The 21,218-nt window shown below is 31.5% G+C and overlaps 1 protein-coding gene across 2 annotated transcripts in view; it reads right to left on the bottom strand.

Annotated features, from left to right (window-relative positions):
- Positions 1 to 5,618, bottom strand: part of LOC121118303 (uncharacterized) — a 58,236-nt gene extending 52,618 nt beyond the window's left edge. For both annotated transcript variants that reach the window (XM_040712877.2, XM_040712879.2), the window contains exon 1: positions 5,086 to 5,618. In XM_040712877.2, coding sequence (XP_040568811.1) covers positions 5,086 to 5,171 — 86 coding nt within the window. In that variant the 5' untranslated portion in view covers positions 5,172 to 5,618. The remainder of the gene's footprint in view (positions 1 to 5,085) is intronic.
- Between the last annotated feature and the right edge of the window lie 15,600 nt (positions 5,619 to 21,218).

The following is a 21,218-nucleotide window of genomic DNA, read 5'->3' as shown; positions in this document are numbered from 1 at the left end:
TTTTTGAGAATAGCTATGGATTTTTGGACTTTCAAAAAAACTCAAAAGCCCCCACCCATATTATAATCCTGCGGACGCTCCGGAATATATTTATATGTGACCCGTCAACACCAAAACAAGCAACAACGATTTCTTGATTATATTTGTATTTTTCGACGAATAATTACAGTCAATTTCTATCAACAGATCATGTATTATACTTAGTCCTTTGGAGGTGTCGTAGATTGCGCTTAAAGTAACAAAAACTAAGCGTCATTATAAATGGAAATATTTTATGTGAAAGGCCTTTTCAGAGTCAAATGAAGTCACATAAACCAAATGAGCAATATCTCAACATATCCAATAAATTTGACCTAAATAGTCCTATGAAATATTAGGCTATATGTACATTGGAGATATTGGGCATATTTGCTTTACTTGATTTTTGTTTAAGATTGCATTTGTGTTAAATCAGCACATCTGTTGAACTCAACAATACAATTCTTGATTTTGAATCCTTTCTTTTTTTAAATCAGTTCAAGCATGATATACAGTATGTACAAAAACCCATCCATGACCTAAAAATAGGCAACAACGAAACCAGTTTAACCATTACCTAGCTAACAAGTCCCATCAAAAAGATTGTAGCCTTTTAAGACATTAATCTTTTATATATTTTTTTTTAGCAATAATGATGAGAATAAGGGGTCATGACCCAAGTGTGACTCACTTCCATTGACTTTTTAAAAGCAAAACCCAAAATTATTTTAGAGAATAATATGCTGATAGTTGGTCCTACTAATACTACCTTTAGCTTATGGAGAATGAGATATAACTAAGTTGCTACGAAATACATAACGTTAGTTACATACTTTGTGAATAATGTATATACAGATACAATGGCGTCACCTGTTTTTATATGATCTATTATAAGGAACGTATGCAACTCTGTGAATTGCAAAAAAAAAAAAAAAAAAAAAATCAAATCATATAATAAGTACCTATGTATATTATTCTAAAATAAATGATTCTACAGAAAATTGAAAAGGCGTTCCCATCCCTGAGATTTATATATATATATATATATGAATGCATGTACTTTAATATACATAGTATTGTTTCATAGAGACAGTACCATTCAAAAAATGAAAGAGAAAGAGAGAGTAAGATGAACTAACTTGCGGTCTAAAGGTCATGCGAAGGAAACTTATTATAAGTATGTACTACTTTGTTAAGTATATATGTGCATATATCACAAAAAAAAACCAACACATTCAAGGAGATTCCATTACATCTAGCATAGTATATCATGCCGGGTATTGAATAAGTCTTGGACCACTTCTTTAACTGTATCGAATTAGCTCGGACATCGTCAAGCAGTTTGGGGTGAACCGACATACCATCTATTGCACTTGCAAGCGCCGTTTCCATGCTCAAGGATAATCCTCAAAGTGGTAGAATAGTCAAGCTAACCTCCAAAGTTGTCAATCACTCTTTTGAGACCAACCCGTTCATGTTCATAGACGAATTCACGAAAAAGAAGTCATTATACCGGCCTAACGCATCGTATGCCTTCCAGGCTGCTAGGGGAAAGTCAAAGAGTTAAGAGAAGAGGCCATTCTGGACTCAAAAGCATCAACAATTAATTATGGAGCATTGCAGAAGTATTATTAATGAACTTCGGGTCACCCCAGAGTCAGTTTCTCAACTTGATGGACTACAACATCTGGTGGCAAGTGGATTCCAAAGCCTGCCCAGTCCATCACAGCAACATTGCTGATCTCACGTCCTCCATGAATAAGGATTGAAAAAAGATTATCCCCAGCTTCATCTCATATGTGTGTGCAACCTTCTTTCATTCCCCTCTTTGAGGCTGTCATTGCTGTAATGTATTTTTATATTTCCTTCCCCTTGTTCTTATCTTCTTGTATTTTCTTTTATGTATTAAAGTACTGTATTTTACGTAGTATAAATAGTCATGTATTTTGTAAATAAATTAGAGTAGGTTTTTGTATTATAAAGAATACACCTGATCTTATAAATAAGTGTTATATTATTCCTCCACGTGATTTCTTCTCCTCATGTCTCTCGGTCATCCTGGATCTCTCCACCTATAAATAAGTTTGTGTCTCTCCCTCGTCAAGGCACAACAATTGCCACAAATGACGACCAAGTATACAAATAATGTTCATGTAAATCTCTCTTTGATGTCTACAGAGTTCCTTTGACTTCATTTAGATTAAAATTGAAGTACAGCATGGAAGGTGGTGCATGACTTATTTACAACCCAGTACATCCCAAAAAGGAGAAAATCACGAGTTGGAGTTTACATTTTTAATCAATACTATCAAATTATATTATCATTGAATTGAAGCCATTGACTTCTCCATAAAATATAAGGTGAAGAAGATTAAGGAAGAAAAAATTAAAGCTTAAAAGAGAGAAGTGGTGGTTGCACTAACAAAGAAATTAAAAATATGCACAAAAATAGACACTGATAATCTCTTATGATTATTGTTGTTGTTTTTTTTGCAAATATCTATGCAAATAACAACATAACAACAAATAAAGAGTTTAACAACAGCATGGAGAGTGAGTGAGTTTCGGATATTAACATTTATTCATCCCTATGACCAAAAGAGAGAAGCGGGAGAAAATCCATATTAAATAATATACTATAGTAGGTTTACTTGGCGTTGCCCGGGTCATTAAGAAATTAAAATATTTTAAGAACTCTTCTGCTTAATGTAAAACAAATACCCTAAAATTTGAAGAATTATTCTCATGTTGGTTTTATGAGCATGAGTATACTAATATATTGGCACTCTACTTTTACACAATGAGGAAGTAGTTGCTTTATTCTGGGTGAGATACCGAACTCAAAGTCTTGCAGCCACTTTGCTGAGCATCAATGAAACCTCCCAATTTCCCAAAACACAGCCCGGCTCACAGATTGTACGCAGGTGAAGCACTGGACAAATACAGTTTAATCTCTACCGCCGACGCGTTTCTATGCCTCAATGAACCCTTCTAATATGCTATAATACACCCCAGCCACAGGTTGTGCAAGTGAACTGCTAGGCCAGAGACAAGTTCAATTTCTCCACCGCCGATTCCCTGAGCATCAAGGAAACCTCCTAATATCCCCAAATACACTCCAGCTCTCAGGTTATACAAGTGAAGTACTGGGCCAAAATACAGTATATTCTACCCCCACCACGTTTCTAGGAACCAAGGAACTCTTCTAATATTCTATTATACACCCAAGCCCACGAGTTGTGCAGGTGAACTACTAGGCCCGAGGCACGTTATTCGCCACCCCTTTCCTGAGAATCAAGGAGCCCTCATAATACCCCAAATTACACCCCGGCTCTCAGATTGTACAAGGGATGTACTGGGCCTCAAGGCAGATTAAATTGCACTACAACCGCATTTCTAAGCAGTAAGAACACCTTCTATTATGCAGAATACAGGCTGTGGGCTGTTGGTGCCCGAATCAGGTTCAAATATTCCACTGCCACTTCCCTGAGCATCATAGGAACCTTTTATATCCAAAATACCCTGCGGACCTCAGTTTGTACAGGTGAAAGTCTAAAAAATACTATTTAAAGGACAACATGGCCTTAAAGGCCAAAAAATGGTAACCAAAACCGTTTCTGGGCCCTTAAGAACCTACATGAAAAATTTCAGGAAAATCTATTCATTGGTTTGGCTGTGATTGAAGAACAAACCCAAGCAGAGACAGACGTTGACATTTAATATATAGATAATCTGACAATCAACAATGTATATGGTTGTAAATTGGTATTATTTTCCGTATATTTATACATAGAAGAAACCAAAAATTAATATTGCTACCCTGACAATTGTAACAAATTTGAGAAAAGAGCAGCTACTCTCTCACGATGCTTCATTAAATTAGCTGTGAGATAAAGGAAATAAACGCAAGTCCTCAGCCTTACTTTCCGTCAATCATGAATACACACACTCCTGGTTACACTTTATACTTGGATGTTCTCTCCTCAAGAATGTAAGAATAATTACAACAGCTTTAGAAAAAAAAAAAAATAATAATGTTCAAGTTAGCAACAACAAAAATAGTCGAACGCTTAAAAAGTTTTTGGATTTACAAAGCTCACAATGTACATACAAAGCTAGAATTGTCGATTCTAAGCACTTTCGATATGTAAAAAAAAAAACGAAACCGAAAAGAATCTAAAGTATTTCTTGGAGCTACAATTGGTTTTTCTTCAATATGAAAAACAGGGATTATATTCTTGTGTTTCACTTGAGAAAATGAACTTAAATACAAATTTTGAAACTCAATAACACAACTTTAAAATTGAAACTTCTAAAATTCAGCAACATCACTTTAAAATTGAAATTTTTGAATCATTTTACAAATAGAGAATGTTGTTAAAAAACAAGTCATTTTCAAATGGCTATAGAGGTCAAAAAATGCCCTTAGAAGAATGAAACTTTACAAACATAGTTTTTTCATTAAAAATACAACAGAAGATCGAATGAACAAGTCATCCTATTTTTGGGACACCCTAATTCACACGCTAAAATAAAATTTAGAAGAAGTTGACCTTTTTCGTAACCTTTGACCTTTTTCATGACCTTAAAATTGTACTTTATCGGCTTAAAATGTTATATTTCCATTGCTTTGAGTATAAAAAGGCTTTAATGATCACGACATTCGCGATAGGGGGGTGGTTGTTGACCGGAAATTATTATTTTTTTCTTATAGAGTGCTTAATAATTATTTTGCATTCGAAAAGTTGAGCTAATATTGAATTCCTATTTATACTTTGAAGTTCTTTCCTTAAAAAAAAGGAATAATTATAAAAGTTTAGGAAAATGGAACAAAAATCACTGCTCAAATTGCCAACTAGAAATAAAAATTGTGCATATTTAGAAAATGCTTGAAATTTACAACTCTATCCATAAATATGAAATGATATCTTCCACCGACTGACAAAGTTGCTTAATGAGGGATGATGAATAAAAATAAGGAAAAAATAGAGAGAGAAAATATGTCACGGATCATTAAATAATTGACTATTACATCAATATATATACATAGAAATAAATTGATCTTACCGTTTGGATATGATGAGAGACGGAGGACGAAGTTTTGAGAGGAAAGACGAACTCTTCCTTTTTTCTCTACTACTTTGCGTTGTCATTACGAGCGAGTCAATCTCGAATAGGAGAAAAAATCGGGGAAGAAAAAACACTAGACACCATCAAGTCACAAAATATGTAGATGATTCACTCCAATCACTAATACATTGATAAATATCAAATAATATGTGTTATTAACGAACAACCATTTCTTTTTTTCTCTCTCTCTCCTTCTCTTTTTTCCCTCTTTTTCCCTTCCTTCCTTCCTTTTTTTTTCTTTTCAAAAAAGTAACAACCAACATTCACTCACACTACTCAAGAGGAAGGGGGGAGGGGAATCAGCGGTTTGTGCTAACGTCTGTGAGCAATTCAAAGAACTAACGTAACAGTGAGGAAAGAAAAACCTTCAACTGTGATATTATTGTTCTTTTCACCGGCTTGTAATGTAAACTCTTCTCAAGTCGTTATTATAAATTGTTTGCCTTCTTAAGAGGAATCTTGGTGATACTGATGATGAATATGATGATGGTTACGTTCCCTCACATACACACACACCCCAACCACCAACAAAGGGACCCAAGGCAGTGTATCAAGAAGAAGGAACTTTTGAGTGCCTTTACTTCAGCGCACTCACTCCCGTATGATGTACATTAAAACTCTATTCCATAAGAAAAAGACGTCGAAAGTAATTTATAAAAAATTAAAAGGGGAAAAATGATACATATTATATTTGAGATTTGTGATTACTGATTATTGCATTAATAATTATTTTTTGTTTTTACTATTTTGATATGTATTATATTGGATGCAACAAATGGAAAAAAGAAAAAAAAAAGAAGATAGATATCACTTTTGGGTGGAGGTGCATTCCTGTTTATTGATATAGATTCATTAGTGATGGGACGATTAATCGGAATTGGAGAATTGGGGGTTTTTTCGGGTATCAGCGTCGGCAAAATACTGTTAAATCTACTATTCCGATTCTCATTTATGACTTTGCTAGGTTATAACAAAAAATAGACCCCCTCAAAATTAAGGGATTTTTGCTTTTTACAAGAAAATTTAATATTTGAAATTTAATTTTCAAAAAAAAAAAATATTTTTGTAAACAGTTGTGGATCTTAGAAATTTTCCTCAAGAAAAAACAAACATATTTTTTGGGAAAAGTTCTTTTTGGGAATTAGTTTTTTGTAAATACATGTAGATTTTTGAAAAAAATTTAAATATCAAATTGTATATTTGAAATTTAATTCTTTAAATTTTTTTCCATAAAATTTCAGTTTTTGGATTTTTTTTTCAAATAATAATAATTTTTAATAGAGTTGCATCGGAATTGTCATGGAGATTTTTTTTAGGAATCCTCCCATCACTAGTATTTATTTTCAAGAGTCATAGGTATATATGTACATATAGTTTGCACTTATTAATTCCAATCAATTTTATACTTTTAATTAAGGAAACGGTTGTAAAGTGCGATAACAGCATATTTGAATCCATTTCACTTGATGTATGTTCATGAATGATGAACGAACCCCAAATTCCTAAGGTAGTTTCACCCCTCCCAACCATAAAACAAAGCTATTTATAAGCTGCAATCCTATTATGATTATTATTTATTACCAAGGGTTCAAGGGTCAATCAAGGAAATGGATGTCTTACGAATCATCAGTCAGGAAAAGATTTACTTTTTCAATACAGTAAAGGTACGCTATGGGCTGGGCCTATCCGACTATACCTACGTAGTAGAATACATAGATTCCCATAAAAATAACTTACTAATGAATACATATAATATACCGACCGGGGTCTGTAGCCCCAGCAATTTTTGCTTTTACTAGAAAATTTAATTTTTCAATTTTTTTTACAAAAAATTTAATGATTTGTGAACAGCTGTTGATTATTTAATTTTTCTCCAAAAATTTAATTTTGGAATTTTTTTTCTAAAAAATTATTTATTTGTGAATTTAGTTCTAAAGTCTCCTCTTGTGGAAGTGATCAGATCTTTCTTTACTCTCTAAAATAGTTTAAATAGTATTTTTTACGCTCTCTCTCTCAACATGCCTAAGGGATTCGGTTTAACGAAGACGATGAAGCTCTCCAATGAGATCGTCGACGTTGTCGCTAAGAAGGAAGCTTCCAGAGCCAAATGCATCAAGTTTCTCTGAGCATACCTCAAGAAGCACGGTTTTTAGTACCCCGAGAAGAATCAACACTTTAATTCCAGACAATAAGATGGCCAAGATCTTCAGGAGAAGGCAAAATCCGAGCTTTTGGTGTGGCCAAGTTCCTTAAAGAGCACCTTTGTGATTAAATATAGATAACTACCAAAGATTTCAATACATTCAATTGAAGAAAAAAAAATTAACAAAGAAATAAAAAAATTAAGGCCAATTTTTACAGACATATTTTAAAAATTGTTAATAAAATAACTACTTTTGTCATGGACCCACCCCGTAGACAATTTACAAACCACAATTTTGTCTCCATTTTATTTTATATATTGTTATGATCTACGTAAATCAATTTCTACAATAAATATATATTATTTATTTTCTGAAAAAAGAAAAAATAATTATTTGTGAACAGATGTTGATTTTTGAAATTTTTCTCCAAAAAATTTAATTATTTGTGAACAACTGTGAAATGTTGAAATTTTTGTCCAAAAATTTTTTATTTTGAAATTTTTGTCCAAAAAATGTTACTATTTTTAAAAAGCAGTGGATTTTTGATACTTTTTTCCAAAAAATTTAATTTTTTGTCATCAGTTGTAATTTTTTTTTCTTTTAAAAACCAAGCCCTCCCAATATATAATCTTGTAGATGCCCCTGTATACAATAGAACCCCAGGATTAGCTCTGGGAGGAGCACGGAGAAGTGATGACGTCGAGTTCAGAATCAATTCAACATAGGAAATAACTGAAACCTCATAATATATACAAAAACGTTGTCTTTTTTTTCTTCAAATTTCTGCTATATCTTTCTTGGTACTCATGATTTCTCTGTCTTAAACATTACATTAAACAACACACAAAAGACAAAAAAACATTGATTGATTGAATTTGAGTTAGTTTCCTTTAAGCTGTGAACAATTATTGAATAATAATTCCGTTGTTGGGAAGAATGGGCTAACTACCAACTAATTTAAGGTCTATTTTTCTATTTCTTTTTGGATGGGAGGTTGCCTGTTGCAATAAAGGAAACGGTATGTTACTGAAGTAGGAAATGTATTTTGTTTATTCAAGTCATGTGCGTCGATTTGTACTCTTAAATTTTCTTCGAGCCCAAAGGCAAAGTTTTCTTTCAATTTTGGGTCGAACTCCAGTGGCGTTCGCAAGATTATAAATAGGTATATATATATATATGTATATTTGTTTGAAGTAAGAAGGCTTAAAAGTTCTAGAATCCATAGCCATTCACAAAAAATTAATTTTTTTGTAAAAATGTCTAAGAAAATAAATTTGAAATCTTATATTTTATAGAAAAAAATTCAAAACTGCATAGTTATTTGTAAAAAAAAATTAAAAATTAAATTTTTTTGAAAAAAATATTAAAAATTAAAAAAACTTTGAAAATGATATTTCAAATATTACATTTTTGGTAAAAAATTTAAAAAATCTTCAGATATTCCAAATTTTTTTATTGTTTGTTTAAAAATTTCAAATTTTTAATGTTTGTGAAAAAAAAAATAATAGTAAAAAGCAAAAAAACCTAGATTGGGGGAGGGGGAGGCTTCAGTCCTTCCAGCCGACCCCCTGCGAACGCCCTTGAACTCTGAATATGTTGAGTACTGGGTGCTCAATTTTGGGGGTTCTCTTGTATAAAAGAGGTGACTAATAAAATGTTAACAAAAAGGGTTCAAAGTATCATTTTCATTTTGTTGTAAGAGTGGAGAGCTCCTTCCTTGAGATAAATGATATCTACTTAATTAATTTAAATATTCTTAGCTGTTTTACATTTTCATAGTGACACTTTTAAACAGGTTTGGAATCGACATGGGTGATATCATTGTTTTAACTCTTCGCTACATGAATATATGTACGTATATTCAAGTCGAGTTATGCAAACATACATATAAAGACTGCATAAGCCTGCATGATATCTACTTCTCTCACATTGTTATTCTTTTTGACTCATGTTATGTTTGATTTTGTGTCAATTTAATCTTATCCATAAAAGATACAAGGTCGATTTTTGTGGTACTACGGGCCAAAGTATAACAATTCCTTACTGCCCTATGGACCCTGACCTATTGCCTGTATTGTTGTTCGTGCATTTTGTGGAGTATGATCTAAATGTTCTATTTCAGGGGTGTCTGCAGGATTATATTTTGGAGAGGGCTTGGTTTTTGGATTTTTTTGAAGCTTCAAAATAAATTGCAAATATTCAATTTTTGGGAAAAAAATTCAATCATTAAATTTTTTGGAAAAAAAACAAATCCAAAGTGAAATTTTTTGAAAAAAAATTCCAAAGTCCATAATTATTCACAAAAAAAAATTGAAAAATTAAATTTTCCCTAAAAAATATTCAAAAATCAATAGTTACTCAAAGAAAAATATTTTTTTTCAAAAAATTCAAAGTTAAATTTCAAATATTAATATTATATATATTAATATTACAAAAAATAATTTTTTTAGAAATAAAAAAATGAAAAATGAATAGCTATTCATAGAACATTATAATTTTTTTGCAAACAATTTCAAAAATTAAATATGAAATATCATATTTTTTAGAACAAAATTTCAAATATTAAATATTTTGCTCTGCTAGATAATTTGCTCGAATGACTAAAATATATCCATTTTTTAAAAGCATAGTTTATAAGTAGCCTTAGAGATTGACCTGAAAATCAACGCCTGAACGTGGTAAAATTTGGACTATTAACGAATAAAATCTTTGAACGGCAATTGCTATTTTTTTATTTTTCTTCTAAGACCTTTTCTATCAAGGAGCCAGAGCTGAATCAAGTGACGAAACGAGGACCACGTCATCAATTTTGGCTACAAAAATTGTTTTTTGTCCGCTAAGGGTGATGTGGGTCTTATGAATTACTCTGTACACAAGGATAATTATGTAATGGAAAGAAACAATAGCAATTATTTCGAGAAAAATGATAAAAGTGACCCCTGGTGGTGTACAATTTTTTCGTAGCTTGGACAAATATACAGCACGTTTAAAAAAAAAATGAACAAAATAAAATAACGAAAAACCGTCGTCTAAACGGAAATTATTCATATAAGGATGGATTTACGGATAAATAGGAACAGGTAGAAGTCAGATTATACACAAGTCATTTTGTGACTGAGCGTTGAGGGACTATTTTTTCACTTGAGAAGAATTCTCCTCCACATTACCCACGCATTTCATTTATGTATATTGCTTCTTGATAATATTCCTCATGCAGTAGGTATATTATGTAAATTGTAAATAGGGATATGACGTCTGCTCCTTCATTAGACAGGGGGGTCTGCAGGTTAGTATTTAGGGGGGCTTGGTGTTTGGATCTTTTTTGTTTGAAAAAAAGTTAAAATATTAAATTTTTTGTCAAAAAAAAAAAAGTAAATATTTTGGAAATAATTAACGATATTTTTGGAAAAAAATTTGCAATATTATTTTTCCGATAAAAATTCAAAAATCTCCACTTATTTCCAAAAAATTAAATTTTTTCGATAAAAATTTAAAAAAAAAAGTTAATTTTTTTTACTAAATTTTTTTTTTTAAATGTTAATTTTTTTAAAAAGTATCCAGAATTGTCAAAAAATGAAATTACACAGGGAAAAAATCAAATATTAAATTGATTTGCTCTGCTGCATAATTTTTTTGAATGACTTATAAAAATTCTAGTAAAAGCTAAAACTTTTTAATTTGGGGAGGGTGACTACAGCCCTTCAGTTTCATTTATATTTTTATTAAAATAGCTTGGATTGAATGTAAGTATGTGGATACCTGCTCATGGTTTCTCAAAAAAGACAAATTGAAAGTGTAAATCTTTAGTTATTTTTTATCGATGCATATTTGAGATAAATTGTTTCTACCTACCTACATATTTATAAAGATAAATTCTACTGTAAAAAACTGTAGGTATTATGGAGAGAGCAAGATCTATATCAGTCTCAATTCTAGGATGAGTTATGTCTAAGAAAATATGTATAGAACCACAGTAAAGTTTCTTTTCTGGGATCTTGTGTTCCGGGATTTTTCGTGGTTTTACACTTACGATACATTCCCGAGAAATCTTGTACTTAATTATTACAGGTTCTTTATCAGGGGCGTCTGCAGGGGTTGGCTGGATTGGCCTTACCAACCCTCCCAAATTATATAAATATATAATCCTGTAGATGCTTATGTAATTCATTCACTAAAATGTTGAATGCATATTGTTCAAGGTTCACTTGAGATTCATTTTTAACGATTCATGCAGCAGAGCAAATGATGTACATCAACAATAAATGATCCCCAACGAAGCAACAAACCTACGAATGAATATTAAATTGATAACTTCTAATGTAGGAAACATATGTATGTAAGTTGATTAATTTGGATTTCTGTTTTTCTTTTCAAAATGTACAATAATTTACTTTAATTTGACACGATTTATTATTAACTAAATAATCAAGAATTTATTGAGATCCCTAAATTTAAAAATTTGTTTCCCGGGGTATAGCTGATGGACAATTTCGCAGAAAAAGAGAATGCCAAATACGCAGCATCTTATGTCACCTAAAAAGTTTGTAGCCTGACACATAAATGGCACCACTAGAATTAAATCATATGATTTTTTAGATTGTATCAATCTTCAAACGATACATATACAAGTTTGTCAGCTGTCAGACAATTGGTTCTCGAGATATAGCATTGGGAGTAAATGGGTAAAAAATAATTTCGTGAGTTAGTGAAGCATTGCTTTTTGGTGAAAGAAATACTTTTAAAGCCAAGGATTGGCTTGATGGACAGCGTTTGGATACTGTGCCATCGAAAATAAACCGTTGTAAATTGGTTTGCTAAATTTAAACAAGGCGAAATGGGAGTGGAAGATGATGCATTTAAAGTAGACAAACATGCTGTTTCATCAACACTATGTACCGTGTCACGAAACACTGAAAAAGATGGCAAAATTACATGCGTTAGGCAACAAATTGCTTCCCCATCCACTGTATTCTACATATCTGCCCTATCTGTAGACCTAAAAAGAAAAAGAAAATCAGAGTTATGAAGAGGTTATGGCCGAAACTGAGGCTTTTTTGAGGCTCAAGAGAAATCCGACATAAAAAATGGTATCAGATTATAATTTTTTTATCATTTTTAGAGGTTACTACATTGAATAAATAAATCGAATTTTGACCCAATAAATGTGTGTTGCCATTTGAGCCTACGAACTTTTCAGCCGACCTGTTATATAAATTCTCCTTTAATAATATACTATGTTATGGAAATATTTTCTAATTAGGATTTGCGTTTCCCTTTTTACTATGGATAAATGCACATGGATTCCATCTGCTAATAACCCCTTAAGCCTTTGCAAGGACCACCCATGTGCTTCATTTATAAATATAAATTAATGGTTCCTTAAAGTCGTCGTCTCATGAATGTGTTTATATAATACCCACACAGCCTAACTAATAATAATTGTATGAATCTGACTCAGGACTGCAAAATTTCAACTATTTTTGTTCTGTTCTTCTATGATAAACGAAGTAGTTGATTAATCTTTTTATAAGCTTTTCAATTAAATATATTATTCAACATTTTGGTTGTTATTGCTGTACTGTGATTACCTGAAGCCATTTGCCCAACAAAATATTTATTTAATGAGGTTTCACATTGTGTGTACAAAAACGTAAGTAAAATAAATATTATGTACATTCCATAATATTGTTCTAATCACAGTGTCATTTGCTTAATATCTATTTGGTCACTTTTGGATCCTTACCTTGGATATGAGGCATAAAAATCATTTTTATCACTATGATGATCCATAGGATTTTCTTTGTGGGATGAAATACATTACTAAAAACTTTTTTATGGTCTTTTTTTATAAAAAAACGTAGATTTTTGAATAAACTATTTAAAAAAAAGATGAAATGACCTTTTTTATATAAAGGTTATGAGAAACTCTATTTATTTGTAAAATACATTTTTGAGGAATCTTTTGGTTTTTAAATTTGGGTTTTTTTTATGATTTTCTTCTTATTTTTTTGTAAAAGATATTTACGAGGGTTGTTTAAGAATTCCGTGTAAAGTCCAAGAGATGGCACTACTGGGTCGTATCGAGGTTATGTTTAGTTAGTAGCATCTTTTGGATGAACATACACCAACTTTCAGGCAGATCGGTTTATTTCTTTCATTAGTGCACACTTTACACTAACTTTTTAAACGACCCTCGTAATTATTAGATGTTTTTATAAAGAATCTAAATTTTTGAAAATAAACCCTGTTTTCTTTTTCCTTTACTACATAAATATTAAATTTTTTGAGAAGATGTCATTATTTTGATATAATCTGGCCTGTGACCACTGTAAGGTGGGATAAAAGATGACTAAAATTTTGTGTAAAGGTTCCGAATTGTTGTCAAAATATTAAAAATATTTAATAAACCAAAAAAAAATCTTTTTTTTCTGTTAAAACTAGAAATACATTTAAAAACGAGAAGAAAATAACTTTTTGATTTTTTAATTAGTAACTTTAAATAAATTGAAATGACTTTTTAGAAATAGATTGAAACATGACTTTTATGAAAAAAGTCAATAACAGAAACTCAAAAAGGTCTTAAAAAATAAAATAAAGCAAAATGAGATGTCATTTGTAAAATTTGAAATAATATTCAACCCCCCTCAAAGAATAATCCAAAAATTGGCCCTGGATATAAAATATTGCAGCATATAATTCCGAATATGAGTGAGATTCATAGTCCTTGAAGGTATTATGTATTTATCTTATATTTTGTTTTGTTAAGAGGAGGAGGAGAGATGTAGTCAGTCAGGAGGCGTGGATCAACACAATATTATATATTTTGATCACTGCGGTTTTTAATCGTTTTCTATGTTTGGGATCGTGGGAATTTTCTTTTTGAGATGACTTAAGAAATATTAAATATATATTAATACACAATACCACATTTCAGCGTGTCCTTTCGAATAAACATACTAAGAGTCAATTACGACAGATTCTTCATAATTACATACCCCCCTCCCCCTTTAAAAAAAACCAATAAATTATAATAACTAGAACCAATTTTGAGGGTTTTATTGCTTTAAAAGTCTTTGTTTTATCTAACGAGGCAGATTTAATGAAGCCAACATAGTTGGCTTCATTAGAAGGAAATAATTTTTCATCCTTACAAGGTTTTAAAGCAAGGATTATCAACAAGTTGTCTTCGAGTACTTTTCATATGGACTGCAAAAAATTATTTAATAACAATAGTAAAATAAAAGTGTTGATATAATTAGCCTAAACTATGTTTTTATGGCAATAATCTCTGAATGCGGAATCAATTGCCACCAATATTTTCTACCTTTGTTGTGTAATATCCAGAGTGATGAAAATCCAGTGTAGAATGGGCATGTTAAAAAAAGAGAAACTAATAATGAACTTGACAATTTGAAGAATGTTTTGGAGGAGAGAAAACATAAAGCTCATGACATTTCTAGATCAGCGGCAATCAGCTGTGACAAGGGAAGAAGGAGAAAAGGTAATAAATTAGTACATTTTTTTAAAAATTACTCCGATTTCGATCCTCATTTCTACTCTGAGTCCAAAAAGGAGTTATATTTATAACTCAGCAACAAATCCAAAGGATTAATCTCCATCTTTTATGAGAACACACGAATGTTTAATCAGGTTTTAATTCTAATTGAATCTATTTAGAAGGAAGTTCACTACTCAGGAATTAAATAATAATGACAACTGCAAAGGAAAAGAAAATTCATTTTTCACCCAATACCAATTCCAAAAAAACGGGCTGGATAAAAAATAATCCAGATTTACATCACTGAATATCCTTCTTTTTTCATCACGCGCCTTTTACATCAACCAACATTACCTCCACGCTAAAAATTATTCATTATTAAAATGGATCCAACGACCGATTTCCGAGTTCCCTGGTTTGATCCTATATTATATTTATTAAGGATGCGAGTTTGTTATCTTTGAGATGAATTTAGTCAAAATTTATGCATCTTACTAAGCTTACTAATGAGCTTGTAGATCAGCTAATAAGGATTACCTCAATCAGTCTGTATATGAACTTTAAAAAGATAACTCATAATTCACAAGCAAAATACAGTCATTAGAGTTATAATAACTTTAATCATGTTTTTATTATTTATTGTTCAATGAAAACTAAAGCCAAATTTTCTTTAGTATGAACCGCGAGATGATCATCTCATTTCGGCTAAAACCCAAAAATTGTTAAGAACCACTGTTTTTAAGTATTACATATATGTATGTATTTAAGTAAAATGCTTGAAAATTCAAATCATCATCATTATAGAAACGACCAATAATCGTAAATAAAAAATAGGAGAACAATTTTGAAAAAAATTAATTATATTTTGATTTATACTATATCGTTCCTGTATTTTTTAATACTATAACGAGTAAATGTTGTATATTACTGATAGCTAAAAATACAACGTTCAATGATGAAGGGACTAAGTACCAGCTGACATAAGAGAACTGAAAATATTTTTATTATAGAAATATTATATTTATATTTGAATTTTCTTATGATTCTTTAATACTCTATACCTCAAAAAGGAACTGAATAATTTTGCTAGAAAATGAATAAACCAAGAGTCTTTTTTATTGAATGACAAAGCAAAACAATATTCTACTACCATAAAAAATTGTGTTGTTTGTCAGCTGTTGTTAAGTTGTTACTTATTAGTGCCATAAATCTTGAGTTGTTGTACTCGAATAACATCTTTAAAACAATAAAGATATAAATAAAAAAGACCTTATTAACTGTTTTTGTACAAAAACTCACATTTCTCTATAATCATTGTGCATGAGAAAGGTTATTCAAGTGAATCCGGACCTTCTAGGGTTTGTAATAGTATCCCTGAGCTTAGGAGCATAAAATATATTTAAATGTTATTAGGGTCTTGTTGGTGCTTTTTTCTACCAATGAACAGGTTGTTAGCTTTTCTAACACGATCTGTGGCTATAATAATCTAGTAACTATGTGTATGGCTACTCAATTTTTATGTTTAAAGGTGAAGTTAACTCTAGAACGATGAAGTTTCGTCGATATAGTGAATACTACCTAGAGAGACGTGGATATCATATTTGATATCCAATCATTCCAAACTATCTTTTTGTTCTACAATTGTGTTTCAACGGGTTCAAGCAAGTTCAGACATGAATGAAAAACTCTAAAAAGGAATCGTGTACCTTCATGTTATGAATATAAACATTGATTTGGCTGAATTAGCCATTCTGATTCCACCTGTTATTGTGGAAGGATGTCCAAGAAAAAATTATCCATCGAAGAAATAGGACAATATCTTGAGTCCAAATTATACTTTGATTCAAAAGATTTTGAATTGGAACAAGATAAAAAATATGTCCAACACCTCATTCAATTTTTTCTGATTCTGATAACTATTTTGAAGTTTTTGACAAGCCTCACGATAAGTAATTTTGTTGAATACCATTATTACTTTTTCTAGATGCATAAGTATTTATTTACAATTAAATGGTATATTTAAGATTTCAAGAAATGCCAGGATGCAATCAAGTGACTCAATTCTCGCCTTCTAAAAAACATCAATCAACCGACTTATTAAGAGAGTCAATGTATGTCGGCAAGTATAACACAATCTGGCAGAAACAAATAGGAAATACAGAGAGTTCAGCCCGTTTTAGGCAAGAACACATTTGAAGGGAGTCCCACGCCCATCATCATTTTTAAAACACAACATCATTACTGATGTTAAAAAATAAATGGGTATCATTTTTGGTATCCACCGTCGTTTAAGGGGGGTTGTTACCATCCGTATTTCTAGTGTTAAACAAATTCCAAATATTTCTTGGTAAGATAAATTGACAGGTTTTTTTTTTATGTACTACAATTTTGATTAGCTCAGAAATTTGACTATTTTATTAGTCCAATTGAGAGAAAGAGTTCAAATCGACTTAAAATAAAAGTCAAACTTTTTTTAAAATATAGATCTAAATCAAGATACAATTATTTGACAGAACAAGATGCAATATATCAAGATTAATATTTTAATTCTAAACCCTCCGATACTGATCGGGGGACTTGTCCTCCTTTTGCAAAATAAAATTATAGTCATTTTTCATCCTAAATTATGCCGTTATATGTTTCTATTGTCATTCAAGCCAAGACAATGTACAATGTTTCATGAAGAGATTAACCAACTTCACGTTTGGTGTATACATTTACGAGTATGTTTACTAGTAGATTATTCTATGTATTTCCCATTATTTCTCCGTCATTGAGATTGAGATAGTTCTTCATTATTGTATCGAAAAGTTAAACTATTTACATTTTTGATCACCTATCTACAATCTATCTATAAGAGGTCTGCAGCCCCTATTTGTTCATAACCCAATTTTAACACTGAAATATTAAATGTTCCAAATGCTTGGCAAAATAACAAAATTAGCGAACAACTAGTTAATTTGAGAACCTTTTTCTTTCTCTTTGTGAATGAAAGGCTGAGTGAGGTAATTAATAGCAAAATCTTTAAAGAGGATAAATTAGTCACTCCTTATTATAGAGGGTCGTTCAGGTAAATCCGGACCATCTTTAACTACATCCTGAAGAATTATCGAAAGTATTTAACTTGGTTATTTCAATTTTAAAGTGAGAAATTGAGCCTTAGCTTTAATTTAGTTGCACCATTCTTTAAATTCGAAACCAGTATTTACGAAGGAGGAGAGCCGGAGGAACGCCATAATCGAATTTGCTTGCGCGAAACAAAGCTCAGGGTACTTTAAGAAGATCCTCAGATATCTATAAATCACAGTCTACAACCACTGGAAGGAGGAGGGAGCATACAAGTCCGGGAGTGACAAAAAATACATTTTCATATTCATCGTAGGCCTGAAATTTCTTGAAGTTTATATCCAAGCACTCCAATTGCTACAGGCCTATACACACTGACCTGAGGATGAAGTCTCAAAAAGACAAATCCTTACATACAAAATGAAGGCCACCCGGGCTGTCCACGGAAGAAAATTGTTGAACGGTTTATAACCCATGGTAACTGAATCATCTCTTATTCGGTTAAGTAGGATTGGATTGTCGACAGATCCCACAACACCCAGAACGACAAATCGAGAGCGAATGTTCCCCATTTCCTTCATACCAAGTTTCCGGTCAGCATCATGCCCCTTGGGGACATTGGAAGCAACGGCATTGACATGCCCCCATCTTCTTTGAGCCAAAGGGGAGGTTGGATTCCGATAGTTACAGTGAACTCCTTTCTGATCAAGTGATATCTTGGATGAAAGCTGAGACCAATAGTGTAGAGTTTTTGTTTTAACAAGACTCGTCCCCTCTAACAAGGCCCGTAAGGTCCAAAGAATGTTTAAATAAGAAAAGGTTTTTTTTTACAACTCCACTCCCTCTAAATCCCCCTATATGAATAATTCCATGGATTACTGTTTTCAGGAGGAGTTAGAGAGGAAGATCTCATCCAATTCACACAACACTTGAATGCCTCCATCATCAAGTACTGGAACGTAGTATCTCCCGAGGACGTAGTCAAGCCCTGCAAATCCTTTAGACATCCTATCGAACGAATAATGGGCGAAAATGGTGGTGAAGATATTAAATGATTTGTTTATTTTATTTTATTAGCACTTGTAAATAAAACTTCCCTTATTAATCAGGATTCAGCTAAAGGTTATCTTAGTTTATCTGAACGAGCCTGTATATCTACATTATTATAGTGGCGACAAAGATTTTTACTTGACGGCTTGGCTTAGTTAGGCAGACAGAGAATACATATTTTGATCTTGAGAAGTTTAATACGGCTGTTGTGTTTGGTGTAATTGTAGATTTATAATCATTCGAAGGTGATTAAAAATGAACTTGACTGGACTTGATATAAATGAACACATCTTTGATAATTTGAATCCTCATCTTAATTTTATTTACAGGAAGATATATTCAGCCTAATAAATTTATAGTTGTTTTGACATTATTAATACAGTACGTAAACAAATAATTGTAAGAATAAAAAAAGAAGAAATATTCAAACTATTTAACTCATATACTATAAGTTATTTTCGAAATGACGCTTCTCTATTTAAAAAAAAACAACTTTGTATCACCCGAGTTCGAATAGGATATCGAATATATCCCTATGGCATACCAATGTTAACAGTTAAAGGGAATGAAACAGCCTTTCATATGCCTTGTCACCTCTTTATATATATATATTTTTTTATGGGGGTGGGGTGCTTGGTTTTTAAGAATTTTTTGAAAAATTTCCAATTTTTTTTTCTTAATCTCTTTTTTTTTCCATAATTTTTTTCTTCATAAAAGAGAATATTCCCTGCACCAAAACAAAAAATCCTTCACTTGGATGGGTCACTGCGGACGCCGTAGCTTAAATTAAGACAAATGATCAAAGAAGACCATAAAAAAAAAGTCTAGAACAAAAACTAAATTATTATTTTACTTCATCAGTACAAACAGGTCATTATTTCATAGACATATTTGAGTCAATTATGACTTTAGTTGAAATTTAGATCAATTTATATTTTTTCCATTACTCTATATGGATAGATCGTCATGTAAATCCGATGTATTTTTTAGCTGACCCGTTTTTTTAGGGAATTGGTTATCTGAAGGGTGAATTTTCTTTTCCTTAGCAGTTGACATGAGTTGTGAAGATCCTTTTCTAAATAGATTCAATTATAGTCAAAACCTGATTAAACATTCGTGTGTTCCCATAAAAGACGGAGATTAACCCTGAGGGATTATTGTAGAGTTATAATTGTAAGTCCTTCCTTGGACTCAGAGTAGAGTTGAGGATCGAAATCGGAGTAATTTAAAAAAAATGTACTTCTTTATTACCTTTTCTCCTTCTTCCCTTTTCACAGCTGATTGCCGCTGATCTAATTAAACGTCATGCGCATTATTCCTTCTCTTCTACAAAATATTCTTCAAATTGTCAGGGTTACCATGTTCATTATCAGTTTCTCTTTTTTAACATGCCCATTCTACAGTCTAATTTCATCAGTGTGGATAGTATTGGTTTTACAGAAGGAATGTACGCTCCGCTCACTGTAACGACATCATCCTTTCCTGAACGAATGTGTAACAGCTTTATCAAACAACTATTTTTGTATGTCTCTCTACGATAACAAAGGTACATTTAACGACACTTGAAGAAATTCGTTATACAATTAACGCTGTCCCTGTGTTAATTTATATAAATGTGTCTGGGATTTCAATAAGGGCTGAAAGGAATAATATATTATCTATGTTGTACACACGACTAGTATGTGTATATCATGTGTTGTAAAGGATGTACCTCCATCTGAATAAGATCTGACGCTATTAGAAAAAGATATAAATATCTATTATGTATGTAATAAATAAAAGATGAGAGAAATAAAGCAGAGTCATAGGGCTTCGGAGATCCTTTTATCAAGCTTTATTACATACCTTTTGATTGTTGAAATACCTATAATTATGTCAAAATAGGTATGTATGTATCTACATCCGTCCTTTGTTATGCTTTAATTGATAAGAAAGGCAGGATTCTTCGGGGATCTCAAGATTGACAAAGAAGAGGAACTCATTTTCTATGTGTATATAAAATATAGGTATGTAATATCAGCAACGACTATTAAATAAAGCGTTTTCATGTAACGTCAGCATTGATAATGTCGGTCGGTCATTTTATGAGACTAAATAACCAAATTTTATAAGAATAAAAGCCCTTTTATCATTGAAAAAGAAGTATAAAATGGTGAACTCTGCACGTATTTGGATGTCAAAATGGGACCAACAAACAAAAGGTGGGATGGTTTTACCCTATATAAAAAATTTATCACTCTTTACAGGGGCATCCGCAGGATTATATATATTAATTGGAAACATTCACAGCTGTTCAGGGAAAATTAAATTTT

The sequence above is a fragment of the Lepeophtheirus salmonis genome, chromosome 5, assembly GCF_016086655.4.
Source record: "Lepeophtheirus salmonis chromosome 5, UVic_Lsal_1.4, whole genome shotgun sequence".
Taxonomy (NCBI): Eukaryota; Metazoa; Arthropoda; class Copepoda; order Siphonostomatoida; family Caligidae; genus Lepeophtheirus; species Lepeophtheirus salmonis.
This window is presented reverse-complemented; position numbering and strand designations above follow the sequence as displayed.